Raw genomic sequence first — 24062 nt, 5'->3', positions numbered from 1 at the left:
AGGGATATAAGGACATAATATGGGCAATGGTTAATCCAGGGTCAGGTTCCAGAAAATAGGGACTGTCCCTGGGAAATAGAATCAGCAGCTGAAGAATATGACCTTGTATTATTGTCTAGTATGCTTCATGGCTTACCTAAAAGCTGTAGGTCAGTGGCAGAGGATCTGCTTTAAATGGAAAATGTCCTGGGTTCAAGCTCTAGGTAAGGCTGAGAAAGACCCCTGGTATCAATCAATGCAGACAGTTCTGAGCTAGATGGGTCAATAGTCCGGCCTGCTGTAAGGCACATTCCTACGTTCCTGTGGTTAAATGGAAATTTGAACCCAGTTCTCCCCACTCTTCAGTCCAACATCCTATCTGCTGTACCATCCTGGCTCAGATGTGCCCTCTTAAATAGAATAATAGAATTGTCAAGTTGGAAGGGACCCCAAGGGTCATCTGAAAGCAGCCCTGTTTAGGGAAGTTTTTAATGTCTGACATTTTAATGTATTTTTTAATCTTTTGTTGGAAGCCGCCCAATGTGGCTGGGGAAACCCAGCCAGATGGGCTGGGTACAAATAATAACTTATTGTTATACTATTATTATAGTTCAACACCCTTCAATGCAGATATCTTATCTAAAGCATACATGACAGGTGGCTACTACAATTAGGAATGAACCAAAATACGGGACTTTTTTATTTTACAGAAGTAAAAAGGATTTGTCTACTCAGAGTGAGGGCAGGAAGCAATGCCCTCACCCTGAATTGGCTTTGTGGCATCACCATGTAGCTTGATCTGCTTAGCTACATGCCGCTCCTGATTAGCTAGGGATGCCTTCTTGAGTTGTACCTTAAAACTCCTTTAGCCAATAAGGGCCTAGTACTGCGGGCTCATTCTTTAGGGAGCTTATCACACACTTACAATGATGAACACCATATGCAGACATTATCATAGAGGCAATGTCATATGAACTGAACACTGCAGCCTTAAGAAAACATTCAAAATCTGAAGGTGGAGAGGGAACAACTGTTCATTGCATACAAAGAATAGATATTCCAGGCAGCAGGTTTGAATTAGAGGGTAGTAGTTTTAAATTAAACATTAGGAAGAACATTTTGGCAGCAATCCAAGCTCAGAGCTAGATGCACTTAAGACCATTGATTTCAATGCTAGTTTGTGGTCTGTGACTGTAAGAGGAGCTCATTGGTGGAAGAGTTGCCTAAGGAGTTGGAGTCTTAGAACTAAAATCACAGGCAGTACCTCAAATGGCAAAGTTGGGATACAAATCTTTCCATTGTGGGCAAAAACTCCCAGCAAGGTTGTGCGATGGTATTATATCACCTCAGTAATCAATGCTTGTGGGAGACTCAAAATTCTTTGTGTATATTATCAGTATTCTAGGATATTTAAACAGCATTTTTTAGGACTTCACTATCTCATCCATCCTCACAGCAATTGAATTGAGTCGAATTGCCAAATGATGACCATTTTATTCAAGTTGTGGCAACACAGATGCCCCAAATACTGTGGCACCTCAGAGGCTCATGATGAATAGATCTGAGAGAGAGAGAGAGAGAGAGAGAGAGAGAGAGAGAGAGAGAGAGAGAGAGAAGTTATCCAATCTGTTATCCAATCTGTTATCCAATCCATTATCCAGTCATTAAAACCTCTTCAACCTTGGATAAGAAGTAGGTTAAGCTGAGAAAGACAGTGACTTGCCCGTGATCACAGAGTAATAACTGTTGCTTTAAGCATCAAGGACACCCCTACATGGAAGGCACTTCTACCCAAGAATTAGTACGCAACCTGTGTGTGCTCTATGACAGTCTTGCACACAAGTGGTTGACTTGTGCACACATTCACTCAGAAGCTGTGATTGTCCAGGCAGCGCTAAACCCTCATTGCTATGTAGCAATGAGGAAATATATAATTGGTAGCTTTATGTAGGAGAATCTTCACTGAGAAAGCATAAGACCTCCTCTCTTGGGGAAACTGAAAGCCTCTGCATTTTGCATTAATTTCATCTCACTATAATTTAACCCCTGACAATAAAGACCAGATTCGTACTTGGGAATCTGACTGAAGGGCTCCATGCTTGAGAAGGATTTCACTGTTGCTGTAAGCAAAGCACCAGAAACTTATGTGACTGAACTTTGACCAAAAAAGTTTACTGTTGGCTTATTTGGGCTCTAGAATGGCTTCTGGGTTTTTTTCTTTCTTATTTCAATTTTGCTTTATTTGGGGGTTTGCGTTGTTGTTTCGTAATAAAGTTACAAAAGAAAAAGCAGAAAAATGTGCAAAACAGTTACACAATAAAAAAATGAGATCTATAAAGTTACCAAATTCTTGTATTCAGCACTGGTTAGCAGAAATATAACATATAAAACATACCATGAAGATGAGTGTTCTTTGTTAAGAATAGAAACTTCATTAATACTTAATACAAACGTATGCAAGTAAATCGTAGAGGCCGTTTGCAAAATGTTTTCTAAGTGCTAAGGCGTGTTAAGAATGGGAGCCATTCTTCTACAAACGTAACAGGGATGGCTTCTAATTTCTCTAAATCACAGTCTGCAGTGTGTCATATAATTCTGGAATGCCAAACAATAATTGCCCGGCCAATATAGCAAGCAAACTTGGATTTCAATATCTTAAATTTAATTTTGCAAAAGCGAATGCGAAACAGGACTGAGAAACCTTACATGGATAACGGATGAATATAGTTGGTGTGTATTTTAAGTGTTAAGCACCCAGCATTTTTTAGATTATATAATCTTTGTGGAGTTTGTGTTTAAATACCAGGCAGTTTTCGTAACAGTGGAACATGACAAACCTATATTAATTTTGACTTAATTTAGTGTGTATTAGGAGGTTAATCTTTCCCTTAACTTTGCAAAACCATTCCGGAAAAGGAAGGAAAACCACTAAGGAAGCAATGAATATTTTAAAGTTACTATATTCAGTCATGAGCATGACACCCGATCCAATCTAATTCTCACAAGGCTAAAATCAGCTGTAGATCAGGTTTTCACAGGCCAAAGTTGACCTCATGTCATCTGTTTTTATCAGGCATATGGGAAGAAATTACAAAAAAGAATAGGTTGAGTGGTGAGCCTGCAGTGGGTCTGTACTTGCTCCTTTTCCCTAGAACTGAAAACATCTACAGTTCTTCCTGTTTCCCGCAGAAGTCATTGGCAGAGAGTGCTGATTGGTTGGTATGACAATGCCACCTTCTCACCCCGCCCCTGCTCATCTGGCTGTGCACAGCACTGATTGGTTGGCCCTTGCGGCAGTCCCAAAGCCACTCATCGCCTGCCAGGAGCATGCCTCCAGTGAAAAGAAATAAAGAAAATGATTGGCAGGGTTGTTGTTTTTTTAAAAAAGAAAATGTTTATACATTTAAACAGATAAGCTTTCCCCCCTCCACACACAGAAAACACCAAAAACTTGTCCAAAGTATTACGAAGGGTGGGGAGTCAACATTGGAATTGGAGGTGAATGAGTTAGCAGAGTGAAAGAAAGAAAACACAGAAGTACTGCACAGTCAAGGACATACTTTAAAAAAACAAAACCCCAAAACAATAGAGTTAATTTTACTATCATCCCACTATCTATGCATTTTAGCAAGGTTTATTTCTCTTTCATACACCTGACATGAAACTGGCTGATTTAGAAAGAGGTAGTAGAAATCTGAAGAGAGTTGTGGTACTTGTGAACTTGATGAACAGCCATTGTTTTGTAGGAGAGCAACTCTCTCGCACATAGAACGTGTTTCAAGGGTTTGCCTGAATTTTTTACCGTCTCCTTGTCTTGTGATTCAGCCAACATCTGCACTATATATGTAATTGTGAATAAATTTCAAACCTGCTTCGTTCCTCCCATGGGTCTTATCTCAGGAGCTCTGGGAACTGTAACTCCTGTGGAGAGTCTTGGAATCTCTAGCAGAGATTTCTCTAGGGTTACCTTGGAGGCCAGAAGGGAAGCACAAAAGGAAGTATCTGTTGCAGCTCTGTGTCTTTGCAGGTGGGTTGTTGTACCAAGTTGCGAGAACCAGCACTTAAAAATATTGCCCAAAAGAAACTGGACAGAAAAGGGGAGAATGTGCAAAATGCAATCAGACTTCCAGCAAAATCTTTGGGGAGCAGGGATGGGGATTTCTAAATATGAGATCAGATCATTTTTGGCTTAGGCTACAGAAATTGCTGTAACGTCTTTTGCACCGCAGGCACAATTCACATCCCTGAACACTAAACAGATAGTCAGAATGCAGGGATTGCAGAGCCAGAGAGTGAAAAGTTAGATTTATGAATCAAGGGATGTTTGGGCTTCTGGAAATGGCCACTAAGTGAATTTGAGGGCTATTATGATGTCTAGTGGGATGTGTTGCCTATGGTGGTGAAATGACTATACAGGACAAAATTCTGTAAGGCTGGTAATTACTTCAGAGCACAGCGGTGGCCTCTGCTCTTTGAGACGAGCGTCTCTGAAAGCCTTTGATAAATCAAAGCTGCCCAGGCTGCTGAAATCACGATAACAGTGTTATGAAAAGGACGAGCATCTGTCTAGAATAGGTCAACTGCAATGGCTTAGCACTCTGGCAGAAACAGCCCTTCTGTTGCTTAGATGGTCCACATTTTTCTTTGGTGCCAGGCTTTAGTAGAGCCCGCACAAGAGATGGATAGACAGAGGAAGGATGGGGATGCAAGGGAGAATCCATTGCACTTTGTCGTATATTCAGACTGGCTAGCTGGTCCCTAGAAAATCCGCATTAAAAGGCAAGTTAGGTACTTCACTTCCACATATCACACAGCAAGAGGTAGAGCAAGCTTATGTATTCATACTAGGAAAGATGGTGGGTGGGTGGATTAGATGGATATCATCACTCTGTTTTTCAATTTTAAGTACCCAATGCACTTGGATAGCTACCCAACAGAACAGGTAAATGTGGCTCAAACAAATAACAAGGGTACACCTTAACTTGGCATCTATGGGACAAGTAAGAAATGGGTGCTTAGACTGGCACCAACTCCCAAAAGTCAGTGGCTTTTCTCACTATAACCTGGAAAATCTATGCTGTGTTTCCAAAATCGATCCTCCAGAATAGTTAATGGAACCTATTACTTGTCCTCCTTTAAGGGGCATATTGCCCTCACAAGGTAGTTTACAAAAGCAGTTTAATGCACACTAACATCATTACAGGGTTTTTTGTGGGGGGTTTGGAGGGGGTCATTTTGTTGCAGCTGTCAATTCATTGTGGGGGGGAAATCCTTGGCAATCTGCTGGAATTCATCTGGAAATCTACCAGTAGTTCTAGATCTTTTTTCTGACTACCTTGATTTAGAGTTGCCAATAATAAAGCTATTGTAGCATCCTGGAGGTATATCCCAGCAGTGTATCTGAAGCTTTAGAAGGTTTTCACGACACACATGTCCTGTTAGCTTGATATAGGCAGGGTTGTGATGCTAAATATAAATCAATAAACAAAGCAACAGTTCTGTGCCAACGTTACTCAGATTTTGTGCCAAAGAGGGAGCTGAATTTTGTGATATCTAATTAACCAATGTGCATCTATTTCTTTATTTTGCAAAATTTTATTCATGGACAAGTCTTGAAAAGCCTTGATAAGAAGCAAAGAAATTTGCAAATCATGAAAGGCTTACCCCTGACGACTAGAAAGCCAGCTTTGTGCATACATATATCCCAGGCTCTATAATTTCACCAGGCATTGCCAAAGTTATCTTCACAGTCCTTTATGGACTAGAAACTTGTTATCTATCTATCATCTATCTATCTATCTATCTATCTATCTATCTATCTATCTATCTATCTATCATCTATCTATCTATCTATCTATCTATCTATCATCTATCTATCATCTATCTATCATCTATCTATCTATCTATCTATCTATCTATCTATCTATCTATCTATCTATCATCTATCATCTATCATCTATCTATCTATCTATCATCTATCTATCATCTATCTATCATCTATCTATCATCTATCTATCTATCATCTATCTATCTAATCTATCATCTATCTATCTTTCTATCATCTATCTATCTATCATCTATCATCTATCTATCATCTATCTATCTATCTATCTATCTATCTATCTATCTGTCATCTATCTATCTATCTATCTATCTATCATCTATCTATCTATCTATCTATCTATCTATCTATCATCTATCTATCTATCATCTATCTATCTATCTATCTATCTATCTATCTATCTATCTATCATCTATCTATCTATCTATCTATCATCTATCTATATCTATCATCATCTATCTAGCCATCCATCCATGCAGTGCTTTTATACCCCTAAACATTTTGTGAATCTTGATGCTTTTGTCCATTTACTGTATTTATTTCCCCTGATTTGAACTATAAGATGGTGATTTTCTTGAGTGAAGATGAGAGTACTCCTAAACATATTTTTTAAATAGAAAAAAGCACTGTATCTATCTATTAAAGCTAATATGTTCAGATGTTTTATTTTGTAACAAGTGCCCAGTTTCACATAGCGGTCAGAATCATAAAATGCCTCCAGCTTTCGAAAATGTTTTATGGACCTTTGTTTTGAAAGCCTCATGGATTAAATTTTCCTCAGGTTACACACTTGTTAGGATCCATCCTAAATGGTTCCAGATGCATTGACAGAAGAAACAAGATTGCCAAATATACCGTAGTTCACCCATTTGTAAACTTGGAAGTGTTGGGATAATGCTGGAGAGATGATTGTGATGTCAAACTACAGTCCCTGACAAAACATTAGATAATGAGTTCACTCCTCCAGCATATTGAACAAATATCTGATTCAAAAAGAGAACCCTGTAACACATTCCCAATGCCTGTGACAATCTTGCACCTTAATGAGATTATTTCCCAACTTCTGCTGTTGATTAGGAGCACAGTCCACAAATCTACATCTCCTGAGCAAATTCCCCTCACACACACACACACTCTTGTTGTGCAACAGCAAAGTTTTTCTTAAAACCCCATACATTTCAAAGTGCCTTGGTCAAAGAGTTTCTCAATGGACTGGGCCTAAAAATCACGTTCCCAAAATGCTTAGAGAGGAAAGGGCCCAGGGGAAGTCAGAATAGTCTTAAAGGACACATTGTCCATGTTTGTCCAGATGTATGTCCTGAAACACAAAAGAGGAGGCTTAGAATGGAATTAATCAGAGAAAGAATTCAGTGGAATCAGTATTCCGGCATCTGCTTTTTATCAGTTTAAACTGTGCATGTTATGCCATAGCAAATATTAGATTTGCAAAAGCTTGCAGCAATATACAATAATATTTTTTTTCCTGAAGCTTGATTTCACGTGGCTGTTTTCTCCCACCATGAGATTATTCTTTTTTTAAAAGCCTCCTATCCACCCCAAGTTGAAATCAACATGGCTATCATTCAGCATGCTGATGCAGATATATCTGGGCTTCAGGAAGAGCGAAATCAGAATGCGGCAGCTAGACTGATGACTGGGAGTGGCCGCCAAGACCACATAACACCGGTCCTGAAAGACCTACATTGGCTCCCAGTACGTTTCCAAGCACAATTCAAAGTGTTGGTGCTGACCTTTAAAGCCGTAAACGGCCTCGGTCCAGTATACCTGAAGGAGCGTCTCCATCCCCATCGTTCAGCCTGCACACTGAGGTCCAGTTCTGAGGGCCTTCTGGCGGTTCCCTCACTGCAGAAGCCAAATTACAGGGAACCAGGCAGAGGGCCTTCTTGGTGGTGGCACCCGCCCTGTGGAAATAAACAACTATGTCAGATGTCAAGGAAATAAACAACTATTTGACTTTTAGAAGACATCTGAAGGCAGCCCTGTTTAGGGAAGTTTTTAATGTTTGAAGTTTTATTCTGTTTTTAATGTTCTGCTGAAAGCCACCCAGAGTGGCTGGGAAACCCAGCCAATGGGCAGGGTATAAATAAATGATGGTGATGATGATGATGATGATGATAATGATGATGAAAAACCTCTCATACCCATGCCAGAGATAAGCAAAAGTGTGGATGAGCCCTGAATGTCATGGCAATGTATTAAATAATCCCAATTGAATGAAAAGCCATTGTTGTTGTTGTTGTTGCTGCTGCTGCTGCTGTTGTTGCAAAGTATGCCTGTACAGCAAGGATTCCGAAGGGGTCACATCATTCCTTCAATTTCCAGCATTCAGGCCAGGAGTGCTTATGTATCCAAAATAACCCCAGCACAAGGGGAGGAGGGGTATTGGGAGTGCTACGAAGTTCACATAACTCATAAGGATGGAACCCTCAAAGCAGCTCAATGGGGACCATGTATGCTCACTAGACACAGAATGCTGGCTAGCTATTTTGGGGGGGAAATGGGAAACTGGGAGCAAGGAGAGAGCAGGAATGGAGTGGTCAGCATCTCCTGTGCTGCAGCATTTTGTTCCAAGTCTCACTTGTAGACATTTAGAACGCATCCACCCACCATCTCTCATAAACTGCATACACAGTGACCCATTTGTAGCACAAAGATGCAGTTTTTCCTCAATCCAGAATTGTTTATGCCCATCCTCAATAGTGAAGAAAGGCATCTTCCCGCCCATTGCTCTTTTTTTTAAAAAAAAATATATTAACCGACCAATCAAATTAAATCAAATCACATCACATAAATTCCGAATTACAAAGCCGAATTTTAAATTTTTGTTGAGGGGACCCATATTTCAAGTTCCGAAGGGGGATTCCGATCATCTTCTTGCTACTGTGTTAATGTCCAAATCAGTCCAAATAATGTTCATAATTCTATCCAGTCTTATCTTGCTGTTTCCACATCTCATCTTGTTCGTATATTTTTTATTTTTTTATTTATGATCTCTTCTGATAATCTCCTTAAACTGATGAACACCAATTATAATCCTGTGTGAATTTTTCCGTCCAATCCTCATATCAATATGGTTTCCATATGTCATCGCTTTCATAAATAACATCGCTGTTTCCATCTCGCAGATCTGTCGCTCTTAAGTCCCTCTGAGGAGTCTCACCCACAATATAAAAACAGCTCTATTCCTCCTCCCAGACTTAAGTCCTCCGACAGAACTTGCCAACATGGCGATGGCATTTTTTACTGCGTCATTCCAAAGCTCTTATACTTTCCACGCTCTTCTTAAAACATGCTTTGGTTAGAAAGTTATCTCCACACAGTCATAAATCCACAGCTTAAGTCCTTAAAATGGCATTTCTGACTTGTGGGAGGAGTGATTCTTGGTTAATCACATAGAGAAAAGAAAGGAAAGGTTTTTTTCCCCTCCCCCATCCAGTCCCTTTGCCATACCGAGCCTTGGTGAATCTTCTCATGATTTATTCTTGTTCCTCCGACCCGTCTTGATTTTCAGAGATCTCTTCAGTTAGCAGTCTTTATTCCCCTCCTTCCTTGAAATATGTGCATTCGTTTCCTCCTAATTGTTTCTTTTGAAGTTATTGCAGCTAGAGGCACGGATCAGAGACAGCGTCCAGGAGCGCCGAAATCCGCACAAGGGCATTCTGCCTAGTGCCCCCACCCCCACAAATTCGGGGGTGGTATAGGGCACAGCAGGCAAGGGCAGCCCACCCACACAAACTTGGGGGGGTAGGGAGGCTATTTACTCCCATCACAGCCTCCTAATTACCCTGTGCGGGTCGGAGAGATGTTATTGTCAGCCATCTTCCAATGCGCCCCCAGTGGCCCCTTCCCCTTCCTGCCTCATGCTTTTAATGCCCTTTTGGTTCTCAGAAAGGTATAAATTAGGCATTCATTTTGTGAAGGAGTCTGCCTGTATTGCTTGGTTACCTGTTTCCCCTGAATAATGGCCAACTCTGAAGGTTCCGAATCAGGGTTGTCTAGCTCCCTGAGGGAACTGAGGTAGGCTGTCGAACTGGAGTCCTTGCTTGCAGGATATGATTAACTGGTAATTGTTTTCTAGACCGCCTGTTGACCAAAGTCTCCCAGGCTGTTTACTGGGCAGGCTTGTACTGAGCACTTTGCTCCCACGTAGAAGCACCTGGGAGTTTAAAAGCAGCCCAAGAGTAAACAGACCCTTAACGCATGCACCCATTTCCCTGTCAAAAGCAAACTTGGTAGACTTGGCATTTGGATTTAATTTGAGAAAGGCTAAAGAGAACACAAGAGGGAAAAGAAGATGGAAAAGAAGTGGTTCCCTTTCTGTTTCATCTTACAAATTACTTCCTCCTCCCCACCCCCTTCTAGACTTTTTCTTTCTTTTTTTGTTGCCACACACTCTTCACACATCAAAACCTATTTTAGGCTGGCTGATAAATCCCAGATGTCTAGGGAAGGCAGCAAGGACGATGGTTATTCCATTCGCGGCTTCACACGGTTTTCCTGGCAACCTCCTGCGTGAGATTCAGCCAAGTGGGAAAAGCAGAAGAAAAGGGGGAATGAGTCTGCTTCTCGGTAGTGTTGTGTGTGTACAAGGGGGCTGGAGCAGTGAGCCAGGATCTCAGAGAGCTGAGGTGACATTGGAAGGGAGATGCGTGGCCTGTGTAGACATCTGTTTCAGTCTGTGCCAGGCTGAAATGAGCTGAGGCAGGTGTTTGATGTGCAAACAGTGAAGGTTTCAGGGGACAAGTGGTTAACATTTCCTGGGTTGCCTACCTATGCAACACACAGGGCTCCTCCAGAGGAGACCTGTTTATTCAGCATTGATTGTGATTAGATGGCTAGGCAATAGGCACTTCAATGTGACCTGCTTATTGAGTTTTCCTCTTGGTTTGTTTTTGTGGGGAGGACTTTGCATCGAAGCCAGTGCTCTCCCACACTTTCAAACGCATTTCCCCATCAATTCCCTTATCACAAAAAGTCCAGTCTTTCGGGGAAGCAGGTTTGTTGCACAAAACCTCCCAATCAACTTTAAGTGTGCAAACCAAAGTTGCCAATATGTGAATAACTATCTACTGAGCTGTGGTTCTTTCATGCTTTATCCTGGGCAATTTTGCATACGTACTGCCTTCAGACTTACAGCGACTATAACTCTGCTATGTGCAACAAGTGCTTGATAAAACACACTAAAAATATACCCAAACAGTGATATGTAAAGCAGCTATAAAGAGTCAGATGCCATTTCCAGAAAGCCCAGAGTCATATAATAAATAAAATAAGACTTTGGACCCTCTGGAAGAAGGATGGGACAAGGGTCAATAATGCTAATTTGTTTGTTATAACTTTTTATCTCATGTAATGGCAGTAGAAATAATTATGCACACATGAACACACACTTGCGACTGAGTTAGTCTCTGAGTTAGATGACTCTTAAAGGTAAAGGTAAAAGGACCCCTGACCGTTAGGTCCAGTCGCACAGTGCCACCTGCGACTCTTAGGAGTCTCTAAAAACACATATTGAATTCTCTTTTTACCTGACTCCTACTGGCCTCAAAATCAGGTTATATTTCTACAGAGTTCTGCACCTATGGTGGTTTTACCCCGATGGCGAAATACTAGAAATGGGTTTTATGAGAAATGAATATTATTTGGGGGCCTGGTGTCCCTTATGAACCTGGGATGTGTTTCTTTTCTATATCTTCTGACCAAACATGTAATTTATGCCCAAAGGGCTTAGTTGTTTTCATGTTTGTTGCTGCATGCTTGGTTATTATCCAGAATTGGAAGGATGCACATAATCGGACTCTAGATGAACAGTATAAAAAGCTTTTATTTATAGCGGTATCGGGGGGGACGGACACATATCACTTAAAAGTACAAAGAAGTAAAACTGCTGTTGAGGTAGCCATTTATTAATCATACGATAAGTGATTTAAATAAAAATTGTGTCCCAGTACATCATTTATTTATATAGAATTACTCATAACTGCCTCCCTTGGTTATGTCAATTATATTTTAAGTCTCTCTTTGGAGGAGACAGACATACACAAAGAGAGAGATAAACTGAGCTAAATGTTTATGTTTATTTTGATTTTATATTTTCCCCTCCAAAAATTAAGGGGAAATGTGTGTGTGTCTTATGGAGCAAATGCAGGCTCCATGGCTTCAGCGAAACCAATGCTGTGCTCTGGAGACTCCGGGCAGCTATCCCTGAAGCTAGGAGAGCAAGGGGGTTGGTGTGCACTGATCCCTCTTGCTCTCCTGGCTTCGCTTCGCTGGAGAACCGCTGTGCAGCTTTCCCTCTCTGCGCAGCGCCCCTTCAGCAAAGCAGGAGGAGAAATGGAAGGGGCTCCATTTCTCCTGCCACTTCGCTGAAGAGGCGCTGCGCAGAGAGGGAGAGATTTTTTTTTTCTTGTTCTCCCCCTCTAAAACTAGGTGCGTCTTATGGTCAGGTGCGTCCTAAAGAGCGAAAAATACGGTGCACTGCCCTGGTATGCAAGTAGTCCCATTAATAGACAACAGTTCCTAGGATTCTTTGAGGGGAAGCCATGACTGTTTAAACGGATATGATACTGCTTTAAGCATATAGTGCAGACGGGGGCCAATTACACTCAACATATATCTCTTAGGTTGACTTAGCTTTCCCATTTTCTTTCTCTTCTTAACTGTGCCGTGCAGGTTTTTTGTCAACTTCCCATCTGCCAAGCAGTACTTCAGCCAATTCAAGCACATGGAGGACCCGCTAGAGATGGAGAGGAGTCCGCAGCTGCGTAAACACGGCATGCGGGTCATGGGGGCTATTAATAGTGTGGTGGAGAACATCTACGACTCAGAAAAGGTCTCCTCCGTTCTAGCCTTGGTGGGCAAGGCGCATGCTGTCAAGCACAAAGTCGAACCATTCTACTTTAAGGTAAAGAGAAAGCCAAGTTCATTCATGGATAACAGGGAAATACTTCAAATAGGGCAGATAAAAAGCAGCGATTCTGTGCCGGTTGCACATTCTGGCCATAGCTGTCAACTTTTCCCTTTTCTTGCGAGGAATCCTATTCGGAATAAGGGAATTTCCCTTAAAAAGGGGGGAAAGTTGACAGCTATGATTCTGGCTAGCTAGTGATTCCCCACACACACACACCTTTTTTGTTTTTAAATTAAATACATCTGTTTGCAAAGGATCAAATTTGCACAAAACTGATAAATAAAAATTGAAAAATAAAGTGCATACTTAAACGATGATTCCCACTCCCACAGGAGGCCATGATGGCTTTAAAAAAAGACCCTTATGTCTTCCCTCCCCTTACAGTTTTGATTTATGGGCTACTTTTAAAATGAGGCTGCCTTTTAAATTGTATTTTAACTGGTCGGTATTTTAAATTGGGGGTTTTTTGTTTGCCCCCCCTTATGTTTCCATTGTAATTTTACTGGTGTTAGCTGCCTTTTGGCCGGGGGGGGGGGTATAAATAAAAATTATTATTATTATTATTATTATTGAAGGAGAAGGTCATCAGTGGCTACTAGCCACGTTGGCTCTGCTCTGCTTCCACAGCTAGAGGAATAATGCTTTTGAATGCCAGCTGCTGGAGACCATAGGTGGGGAGAGTGCTCTTATGCTCAGAACTTGCTTGTGGGTTTCCGACAGGTATCTGGCTGGCTTTGGTGAGAAAAGGATGCCTGACCCGGTGAACCATTGGCCTGACCCCGCAGGCTCTCTTATGTTCTTATGTCGACAGCCAGGACATTCCATCCCTTCATGAGTTCCTCTGAAGCCACAATGTGCTTGTTTATGTCCACCACTGGGCAAAGTGTGAAATTCTGCAAGACTTTATTTCCCTTGTCGTATTATCAGCGATTGGGAAATGCTAATTCAATGCCAAAAAAAAAGAAAGTGCGCTGGCATGTGGATGAGGAGGATATCATGTGAACTCCAGGAAAAAGCATACAGGCACTTTGAGCTCTGAATGCACATTAAACTTTTGTGCAGATGTGGCCTATATAAAATTCTGGCAAATAGGCAGGGGAAATGTATTTATAGAAATACTTGTATTGCAAAGAGCATGTCTCAGTAAGGTATACGTATAGAAAAATGTAATAAATCCAATAATTAAATATAAACATAAAATCTGAAGAAAAACACTTGTAGAAGAAACATAAAAATAGGACTCAGATAGTGCAACACTGCATTTGAAGATACAAATCAAAAACAACTGGGACAAATTCACTGATACAGTCTGTTGTGGGTTCTCAGAAGCATAGGAATTTGGGATAGTCCCAGTTTGTTGATCTTTTGGGGTTCCAAAATTCCATTCTAGTTCCAATCATGGAAGAAATTTATAATTATGTTCTGTGGTCATCAGCATTTGATTAAGGTTTCTCTCCACTAACGCTCAGGAGCTATTTCCTTTTTAAATGTTCGCATGGACTTTGGACACTAAATTCTTATTTTCATGCCAGTTGTGCTAGTTTTGAACTGTCCTGCTTTCCTCTACAGTGGTGGTTCCTTCCACTTTGTATACATGGATGTATACATAGATTAAGATGAATTCACTTGAGGTATCAAGGTGGGAGGTATTTGAGAGGCAGAATGGAAGTGAGCCAGAACGATCTATTTACTCATTTTATTCTATTTTGTACATCGCTTTACAATGTGCATGCGGAAGGCAATTAATAAATAAACACATTATCAGCAAAACAAATAAGAAGCAAACAAGAAATTAAAATGTGGTAAGATGCCCTGGTCAGCAGCATATGGAAGGACAGCATAGACCCCAATGAAGAAATTGGAATTGCGCTGGCAGGGAGACACAACAAAGATACAAGTTTCTTGTTAGGGGGAAATATGGGGGGCTCTTTCTTAACCTATTACTGCCACTTCTTCTCCTCTCAGATTCTCATTGGTGTCATACTGGAAGTGCTTGCCGAAGACTACGCCAATGAATTCACCTCCCCAGAGGTCCAGAGAGCCTGGGCCAAGATGAAGAGCCTCATCTGCACTCACGTGACTGCCGCGTACAAGGAGGTGGGCTGGGTGCAGTATCCAAACTCCACCATGTGAGCAGACCAGGGAAACAGGGCTGGGGAGGGCTGGGGGTTTCCTCTGAGGCTTTGCGTTCTCACTACATGCCACCCCTCTCTGCGCTCCCAGTAGATTTGTAAGCCTAGGCTCAATAGTCTTAACGATGAGGATTCTGCCACAGCAATAAGGGGAAGAGGGTAAAGTTGGCAAAACACTTTGTAGTTCAGAGATGATTTCACAATGTGGTCTAACTCGCCTGTGAGCAACCTAATTGCCGAAGATTGAACGTAATCTGGTACCGACTACCCATAAGGCATGCAGTTATCTAAAGAATTCAGAAGTGCTTTGATGCACTCCCAAGGACTGTGAACTGCACATGCTCTGAGGAGTACGATGCTTAACCTTTCATCCTTGGCAGTCCTCATAGGGAGGCTAGCCAGTTTTCTTCACTGTCCCTTCTGATATTTGAACCGTTTTAATGAGGGACTCTTTCCATATGTTCTCTGTGCTTCGGCTTTTCCACTGCTGTACGAAATCAGCACTTAGTATAGCCCTGGGAACGCACGTCAACAGACTGGGAAGCTGTCGTGCAGCGGTGGCTTTTAGACCCCGCCATTTTGCTATTGATGGCAAGCTGCTAGGATGTCCAAATCCATAAAACAAGAAGGGGTCTTGTGGCACCTTAAGATTTATTGCAGCATAAACATTTGTGGGCTCCCGTCTGCTTCATCAGCAGCATGGCTAGCTCTTGGAAGCTGCCACAATAGGAAGCTGCCTCAAACTGAGTCAGACCATCGTCCATCTACCACAGTATTGTCTGCACTCAGCGACAGCAGCTCTATAGGATTTCAGGTGGAATCTCTCCCAGTCGTATGTGGAGATGCTGGGAATTGAACTTAGGACATTTAGCATGCAAGGCAGATGTCCCAGCAGTGAGCTATGGCCCTCTTTGGTTTCAGTTTGATCCCACAGAGTTGCAGAGCTTCCAAAACTCAGGCATGGTACCACTAAAACATCTTGCGAGGCTTCCACTGATTACAGGCTACCCAGGAGGAAGTGCTGTCTCTGGTCTCTAATTATGAAGAAAGCATATAAATCACACACAGGTTGATTCGAAAATTCTTGAGTTTTCCTCTGATAGATCCCTAGCTCAATATTAAACCATCCTTTCAACAACAGCAAAACTCCTCCTAGCCTGTAAATCATAGATAATAAGGCAGCTCCTGCACGTTGTTGAATCATCCAGCCTCGTCTCTCTCCAAGCCCAGAGATATTTTTGTTCTTCTTCATTGGCGGTGATTTGCTTGCATAATTGTTGAAGCCTGTGATTCACCTCAGCTCTCTGTCTAGGTGGCGAAGAGTGTCAGTTCTGGCCTATTTTCATAAAGAGCTCAGGGATATTAGAAGAGCGTGCTGGGATTCCCTCTCCGATCTTGATTCATACTGGGTTAGAACAAAGGCTTAGTCAGACAGATTGATGCAGAAAGGGATTTGCCAAGGCTCTGGATATTCTCCCAGAGGCAACCCAGCCTCAGCAGTGACTCAGCAGCTCATAGTAGGCAAACTCGGTGTTTAGCCAGGCAAGTATGTAAAGCAGCTGCAGGAATTAGGGACGAAGTTTGTAATGGTGGTGTGTGTCATTCTCTGGCTGATTCCGAGGGAAGGAAATCGCAGGCCAGGAGACTTCCTTCACCGATATCTGTGTAGATGTTGTGCCATAAGAGAGCAATTGCTGCTAACTAACGACCCAACAGAAGTAAGTCTCTTCTGTTTACCTGTTGACAGAACCAGATGGCCACACAAGACTGCCATTCCCTTAGCAATATAGTGGTACCTCGGGTTACAGACGCTTCAGGTTACAGACGCTTCAGGTTACAGACTCCGCTAACCCAGAAATATTACCACGGGTTAAGAACTTTGCTTCAGGATGAGAACAGAAATCGTCGTCCGGTGGCGCGGCGGCAGCTGGAGGCCCCATTGGCTAAAGTGGTGCTTCAGATTAAGAACAGTTTCAGATTAAGAACGGACCTCCGGAACAAATTAAGTACTTAACCCGAGGTACCACTGTAATAGTGAAGGACTATCTCCCCTCCCCGGGAACAATAAAATGAGCGTGCAAGGCATTTCATTGTACTATAATAAGGGTGAGTAACTGCTAGGCTTTAAAGGAAGGGCTCATCCAAGCATGGTCTGAGAGGTTTTTCATTTGCCCCCCCTGTTTTCCACAGGAAATCTGCTTTTTACTGTTGAATCAGGACAGGCATCATTCTGCAGAAAACCTGGATGATGTTTGTTGTAATTCAGTGGTAAACTGCGGGTTTTCCATGGGGAAAGAGGAGGGACAAGGGGAAGTGTGGATGAGACCAAAGTCAAAAAGACATCAAGGAAATAAGGTGTTGCTTGTTCTGACATTTATATGGGAATGGCAAGGATGCCTTGAATGCACACAGAAATTGTCACACAAGCAGGAGATACCAAAATAGTGTTTCTGCATCTACTACATCAGTTGGGTTATTATTTCTTGAATAACAATCCTGCAATTCCTTATTCACAGCCAAAGCCAGATTAAGGCTGCAGCCCTGTCTGCACTTACTTGGAAGTAAACAGCACTCAACACAGTAGGACTTACTTCTGAGTTCACATGTTACAAGGTTATGCTACAAAGACGTGTGCAAAGCAGTAATATCTTGGAGAGAATGTACAGAAGAACTGGCTTTTTTTCTCTGTGGAGATAAAGAACCCTTGGTTCTCTCTACCTTTGCCCCAAAATATTTTTGCTTCAGTCCCACCCAGGAGAAAAGGCATATTAATATTAATAATAAATAAGTCATACTGTGTTGAGTGTTGAATATAACCCATAAAGCTAAGGTGCATTTTAATCTGTAATTTTAGTTTATAATATATATTTTTAGCGGTTGTTTTTATTCATATATTGATTTAAAAAAAACAACACACCTTGATTTAACCTTGACCTTAATTAACTATTTTAATGACACACACACACACAGGGTTTTATTTACAGTTGAGTGGCATACAAGTACAAGTTGTTTTATTGTGGGTGTATGTGTAACACACACGCCTGACCAGTGCCAAGGCAAAAACACCAATTACAAAATTTGAAAGCTCTAAACAAGATAAAATGATATAAAATCGCATATACATGAAAAGCAGTTCTGGGGGGTCATTTATCTGTCGGAAAGGAAACCCTTCTTACCCATTATATATTATGATAATCCTGGGTGCTGAACGTTATATGTTGTATTTTGATTGCTGCTATCCTTTTTGCTTTAAAAGAGAGGCAGTAATCCAAGAATGTGATACGAAAGTTGCAAATGCTATAGTGCTCGTCCACACTGAAATTTACAGTGGTACCTCTGGTTGCGAATGGGATCCATTCTGGAGGGCCGTTCACAACCTGAAAGGAACGCAACCTGCGTCTGTGCGGGTCGCGACTCGCTGCTTCTGTGCATGTGCGTGATGTCATTTTGCACATCTGCACATGTGCGAGCGGCGAAACCCGGAAGTAACCCTTTCTGGTACTTCCGGGTCACCGCGGGATGCAACCTGAAAACGCTCAACCTGAAGCAAACGTAACATGAGGTATGACTTTACTGTGTATTTGCAGCTATTTGCATTCCCATTTAATTTGTGTAGTCCACATGACTTTACTCTCAAACAACACCAATCTCAATGCTTTTCTCTGTAAATTTGGGTTTACACGATGCAAGGATAATCTGATAAATTGCACAAAATTGGGCTCCAAACCACTCCTCTCAGGGTCGCAGATAATTCATTTCTGTATTTTGAGGTTAGCCTTTTCTACCTTGCTATTTGTTTCACATGAGAATAGGAATCTTAACTCTCTTTGCATCCAAATCTGGAACCTACCAAAAATCCTCATCAACATTCATACAAATATTGATCTGGATGGATAAAGTAGTAGGGAAGAGAGGTTGTTTACTGTAATTATATCTCTAGCAGCAAAACAGGCAACAGAAGGACAAATGTTTGATGGAATGTCCTTCCAGCAGATTAACTAAGAGTGTGGGGACTGTTCCACTTGCATTAACTTTTGTCCACTGAAAGCGCCTCAAGTGACCTAAGTCCGGCTGACCTTGCAGGCTGACACTGAGCGCATGGAAACATGGTGCTTGCTTCCAACGCATCAGCTAATGGAAGTGTGAAGTGTTTCCGCTGACCTGGGTTGCTTCAAGATCAGCTCAAGTCAGAAGGAACCATACCATCAATCTGGTTGGAGTCCTCTGATCTCATCCCCTTTTGCTAGTACAGAAACAAACTGGCTTTCATGGTTTTGCTATGCATTATAGGCTAAAATGCTAGGAAGGATTTTGCACACTCAGAAAACACTTCTGCAAATTAGTGGACTTGTTCTGTGATGGGAAAATGCACTGGAAAGTTTGTGCTGACGCAACATCTTATAACCTCTCTACAAACAAATCGGGCCGAATGCTCAATAAATAGTCGACATCATCTAACCTCCCTGCAAATTTGTGCAAACAAATCAGGATGAATGCTGAACAAATGGGTCATCTGAAGGCAACCTTGAAAATTTAGATCCAGTGTCCAGATTGCAAAGTAGCGGTCATATAGTGAGCATTCGTCAGTGTCGTATCTCTGGAAGGAAATGGTTCTCTTAGAAGAGCTTGGGCATAGCAGGGAGCAACTGCAGGAAGAGGAAGAGGAAGAAAAAGGCAGCTTTACAATTTCAGCCTGACAAGGGCACTGAGAGGCCAGTGCTAGCTTACATAAAATAGTCTAGTAAGCTGAAGGACATTGAGCCAGAATAGGACATGCGCTCCAATTCAGAACGATATGGAAGTCTGTGATAAATGAAGCAATGATATCTGGAAGTGCTCTCTTCTCTCTGAGGCAAAGAGCCAGAAATTCCTAACTTAAGTCATTAACACCATGACTGATTTCAGCCAGCAGTTCTGAGAGAATATTTATGAGAGATTTTGCCTCTCCCAGTTCAGGCAAAAATATGGAGCATGCAGTCTTCAGGGTATTTATGAAGGTTCTGCTGATTTTCTTGAGGGAAGTAAATGCCATCTTTTAATTCTAAGTAAATTTCTAGTCCTCAGGAGATTATTAAAGTAAATTTGACAACTGAATGACATCTGTTTCATAAGCTGTTTTTATTTTTATTTCAAACAGCTTATGAAGAGAAAAATCTGTATTTGAGTGGTATGTCACTGCAGGTGGCAGGTGGGTCAAGGGTTCACATGCCCGAGTGCTCCTTCATCAAAAATTTGTGGAGGACAAGGCTACCAGTGGCTACCAGTCATGATGTCCTTGTATTGCCTCCAGAATCAGAAGCAGCATGCCTCTGAATACCTGTTGCTGGGGTCTGGAGTCCTGTTGTCTTGCCCAGAGGCTTCCCATAGACCTCTTGTTGGCCACTGTGAGAAACAGGATTCTAAGACTAGATAGGCCCTTGGTCTGCCTCCAGCACAGCTCTCCCTATGTTCTTAACAACACAGATTCATCATCTCATTTCTATTCAAATTATAGTAATTATTTCTAAATTTGCACATTAGCAAATGCAAATTTTATGCAAATCTCTGTCCTCCTTTGTCCTCTTTTTTTTGGCAATGCATATATTCTATTTATGCAAATCTCTGCCCACCTTCTTTTTCTGGCAATGCCTTTCTTCTATTTTGGCAATGTGTAAGTGACCATCATAGCAAACAGAATACTGATGCAGAAGACCCCGCTTTGCCATTTTTATATTCCTATATATGAAAAAGAATGAAAAGCTGTGTTCAACTGTCCATTTCCCCAGGTTCTGAAGGTGAACTGTTGGATGAGAGCTGTTGTTTCAGCAAGGAAGCAGCTCATGAGTGGGAAATGGAGGCTCCACCCCTTCCTGGCTCTTGGCCAAGCCCTTATCCAGACAAGTGATTCCTTTCTTCCTCCTGAGTAGCTTCACATGCAGCTAGTGGGGCACTTTGGTGTTGGTGCTGAAGCTTCTGCTTGGCTCCTCATCAGCTCTGCTCCTGTGACTATGGGAGAGATGGCGGGACATGCCCAGGAACCCTGGCAGCTGGTATGGGAACCTTTAATATTAGGGCAGGGATATCTGGGTCCATTGGCTGTTCAGAGTCACTGGCAGTGTGGAGATAGTCCTGCTCCCCTTGCTCATTCTCTGAGAAAACCTGAACCCTGACAGCAAGCCATCTGGAATTCTAAACATCTTTGCTTAGCTAACGATGGACTCCAGTGCAAATAGGGACTGTCCTTTTCTAGGGTTCTCTGCCACCAGTTAAAAGGCAGAGTTGCAATCTTCAGACGCAAGAACAACTCCGGTACCTCCTTCAAAGACTATCCAATCCAGGCTTATATCAAGAGAATCCATAAAGAACTAAGAGAAGGGCAAAGGATCTCAGCCCAAAACATTATGGGGATTTAGTTGGGAATCTCAGTGTGCTTCTGAACCAACGCCATATTCTCATGGAATATTTGTTTGCACTGCTGAGATGTTTCCAAGAAAAACTGTGGAGTGAAAACCTGTTATAATGCCATCCAAACTCACAGCAGGGATAGAAGGGTTTGAAACAACGGGATATCAAGGATCTCTGCAGGCTCCCTCAAATGTTCACACACTAAGTTTATCTTGACATGTAGGACCTCCAAGACATTTCATCCATCACCCGGGAAGTTATTGACATGTTAAGTTTTAAGTAAAGAGAATATTGAGTGTTGCCAGAAGACCCCTGTAGTTTTTCAGCAGGGTTCCAGAATCCAAGAGTAGCTGAAATTTGGGTACCCATTAGATGTGAGACCCAGCTGTATTTCAGGGGAACAACTGTGTAGGTCTTTCCCATGGAATTAACAACGCACTAGAAGGAGGGGGCTGGTTTTGTGGGAAAGAACTGCCCAATGGGCCCCATGACCAAGTCATTTGAACATTCTTTACGGTATTTATAATTTCAGTTATTTATTAATCGCTTTTCAGGCCGAGCCCTCACAAAGCCATACGCAGAACAACAGAACCTCAGGCAGTGTATGGAACATGGAGTAGATACAGGCAAGAGAGGTACTGAATTAGATCGCCAACATTCTTTAAGGAAATAAGAAAATTGTAAGTTTTTAATACCTTCTTGAATGACAGAACAAATGTGAACTGGAAGAGTTCCACAATTACTGGGCCACTAATGAAAAGACCCTGCCCCATGTGCTTACCAGTCTAACTGACTATACTGGGGGGGGGGGGACGAGCAGGACCACAGATGAGGTTCTTAGATTATGGGCAGGGTAATATGGCTGCAGGTGTTCCCTTGGGTAATCCAGTACTAAACCATTTAGGGCCTCCAAGGCTTGTGTAAGCATTCTGATATAGCCAAATGCAACTAGCACAAAACTGGTATCATGGGTTCAGACCTTCTGTTCTCTGTTAGCATCCTGGTGGCTGTACCATTTTAAGTTTCTGAGATGGCTTCAAAGCACTGCAAAGTCCATTTCAGTAGTACGGTTTAGCCAGTTTATTTGTGGATAGGCAGCTCCCACATGAGAACATTGAAATTAAACTTAGGAATTCATCACAGATGACCAGTTAGGCACACATAGCAACAACAACATTATCTGTTACTACCTAAACTTGGTGCCTGAAAGACGTCAAGGTCAAGGAATCTCAAAAATTAGGCACATTGGCATCAGAATTAGATAAATAGTCAGGTGGAGAAAAATAATTGTAAGCCTGTCAGACTTGACCATTTTGTTTTCTTCTGTTTCTGGCCAAGTTGCTACAGCAAATTCTAGCCTTCAAAAACACATTATAAAAAAATGATAATACTGGTTTATTACTTTACAGACTTAATTGTTACTAAATAGAATCCAGATGTCTATAGCTGCCATCCCTTGTGTATCAACCTAATAAGCAAAACACATGCCACTAGGATACCACTAAGATAAAACATATGCATGTACAAAAACATGTTTGTAAATATTACATTATCAAAATTAAAATTGGGGGATATATATATATATATATATATATATATATATATATATGGTGAAAATTAAGGGCTGTCCTCTTTTCTGTTCTCCTTCCTTTCCAAAGCTGTCTGAAAGACTTATGACTTATTCACAGATTTATCAAGAAAACACAAAAGTCAAACTGAAAAATTGGAATGCATTTTTTAAAAACCCCAATGGAATTAAAAGTAGGGGGGAAGAGCAGAAACGACGAAAAAACCTTGGCTCAAGTTGTGGTACTCCCTTAGCACACACAAAGAGAGACAGCTGCTCCATGTTTCATACAGGTCTAATATCCTAAGCCTTTTCTCTCACTCTTTCTCATATCATAAGCAACAGACATTTCAAAATGAAAATTCTTGGAAACCAGATTCCATTTATCTCTTCTGTTTCACTCTGTGCTCGGTAGATAAGTCATAGATTGCATCATGCCATGTTTACTCTGCTTAATGCCTTGCATAGTTCTCGTGGCGCGAATCTAACACACTTTGACTTGAACTAATTGGATTGTCCAAGAACCCATAGGCTGTGATTACTCAAGCAAATTACAGCACTCGGGAGGCTAGAGAACACGCTCTTTAGTGTTTTAACTGTGCAAAACAAAGTTGGATTTTTGTTCATTCAGTTCAGCCATGATTAAGGTAGGAACCCTGCACACATAATCCTAGCTAAATTGGAAATTGTAATTGCAGGAAATCTTGGGGAGAAGAAAAGGTTAATCAGTAAACCCTACACAAATCTGGAGTAGGCAGTTGGACAGCACCTTGTATGCCTCTTTCCAGCAATTCTGGCAGCCAAGCTGGTGCCCAATGTATTGCTCTGCTTTCCTTTGGACCACATTAGTGAGGCCAGGGGGAGAGATCACTTCAGTGCTGCTAATGCAGCAAAAAGAACATGTGAGGCAGCAATTATGAGTTTCCGATCTCTGCAGTCACAGCGGGTGCTGTGATTCTCCACCAGTTTGGCTTCGCCCTCAGAGGCGGACTCCATTGTCTCTCGAGACAGATGGATTCCAACTCTTTGAATTCTCAAATATTTTCCATATATTCCCCACATGTTTCCTGTGTGTCTTTGATGCCCAAAGAGATCTGATCTCAATCTTTGAAATTGACGGTTGACATATGGCAGCATTAGATGAGATGAGAGAAGATTTAGTATTTGGCAGCTCTTATAGAATGGTATGTCATCATGGGTTTTAAAACTCTCAGCAGCGCTTTCTGC

General features: G+C 41.8%; 1 protein-coding gene across 3 annotated transcripts in view; it reads left to right on the top strand.

Moving 5' to 3' along the window:
- Window positions 1–24062, top strand: part of CYGB (cytoglobin) — a 56870-nt gene that overhangs the window by 11009 nt on the left and 21799 nt on the right. The window contains exons 2-4 of one of the 3 annotated variants that reach the window (XM_081898059.1): window positions 12515–12746; window positions 14718–14881; window positions 21823–21925. In XM_081898059.1, the coding sequence (XP_081754185.1) occupies window positions 12515–12746; window positions 14718–14881; window positions 21823–21910 (484 nt within the window). In that variant the 3' untranslated portion in view covers window positions 21911–21925. Of the gene's footprint in view, window positions 1–12514; window positions 12747–14717; window positions 14882–21822; window positions 21926–24062 lie in introns of those variants that run through there. The other 2 variants (XM_081898061.1, XM_081898060.1) reach the window with 2 other exon arrangements.

Source organism: Podarcis melisellensis (genome assembly GCF_964234715.1).
Source record: "Podarcis melisellensis genome assembly, chromosome: 2".
In the NCBI taxonomy this organism is placed as follows: domain Eukaryota; kingdom Metazoa; phylum Chordata; class Lepidosauria; order Squamata; family Lacertidae; genus Podarcis; species Podarcis melisellensis.
This window is presented reverse-complemented; position numbering and strand designations above follow the sequence as displayed.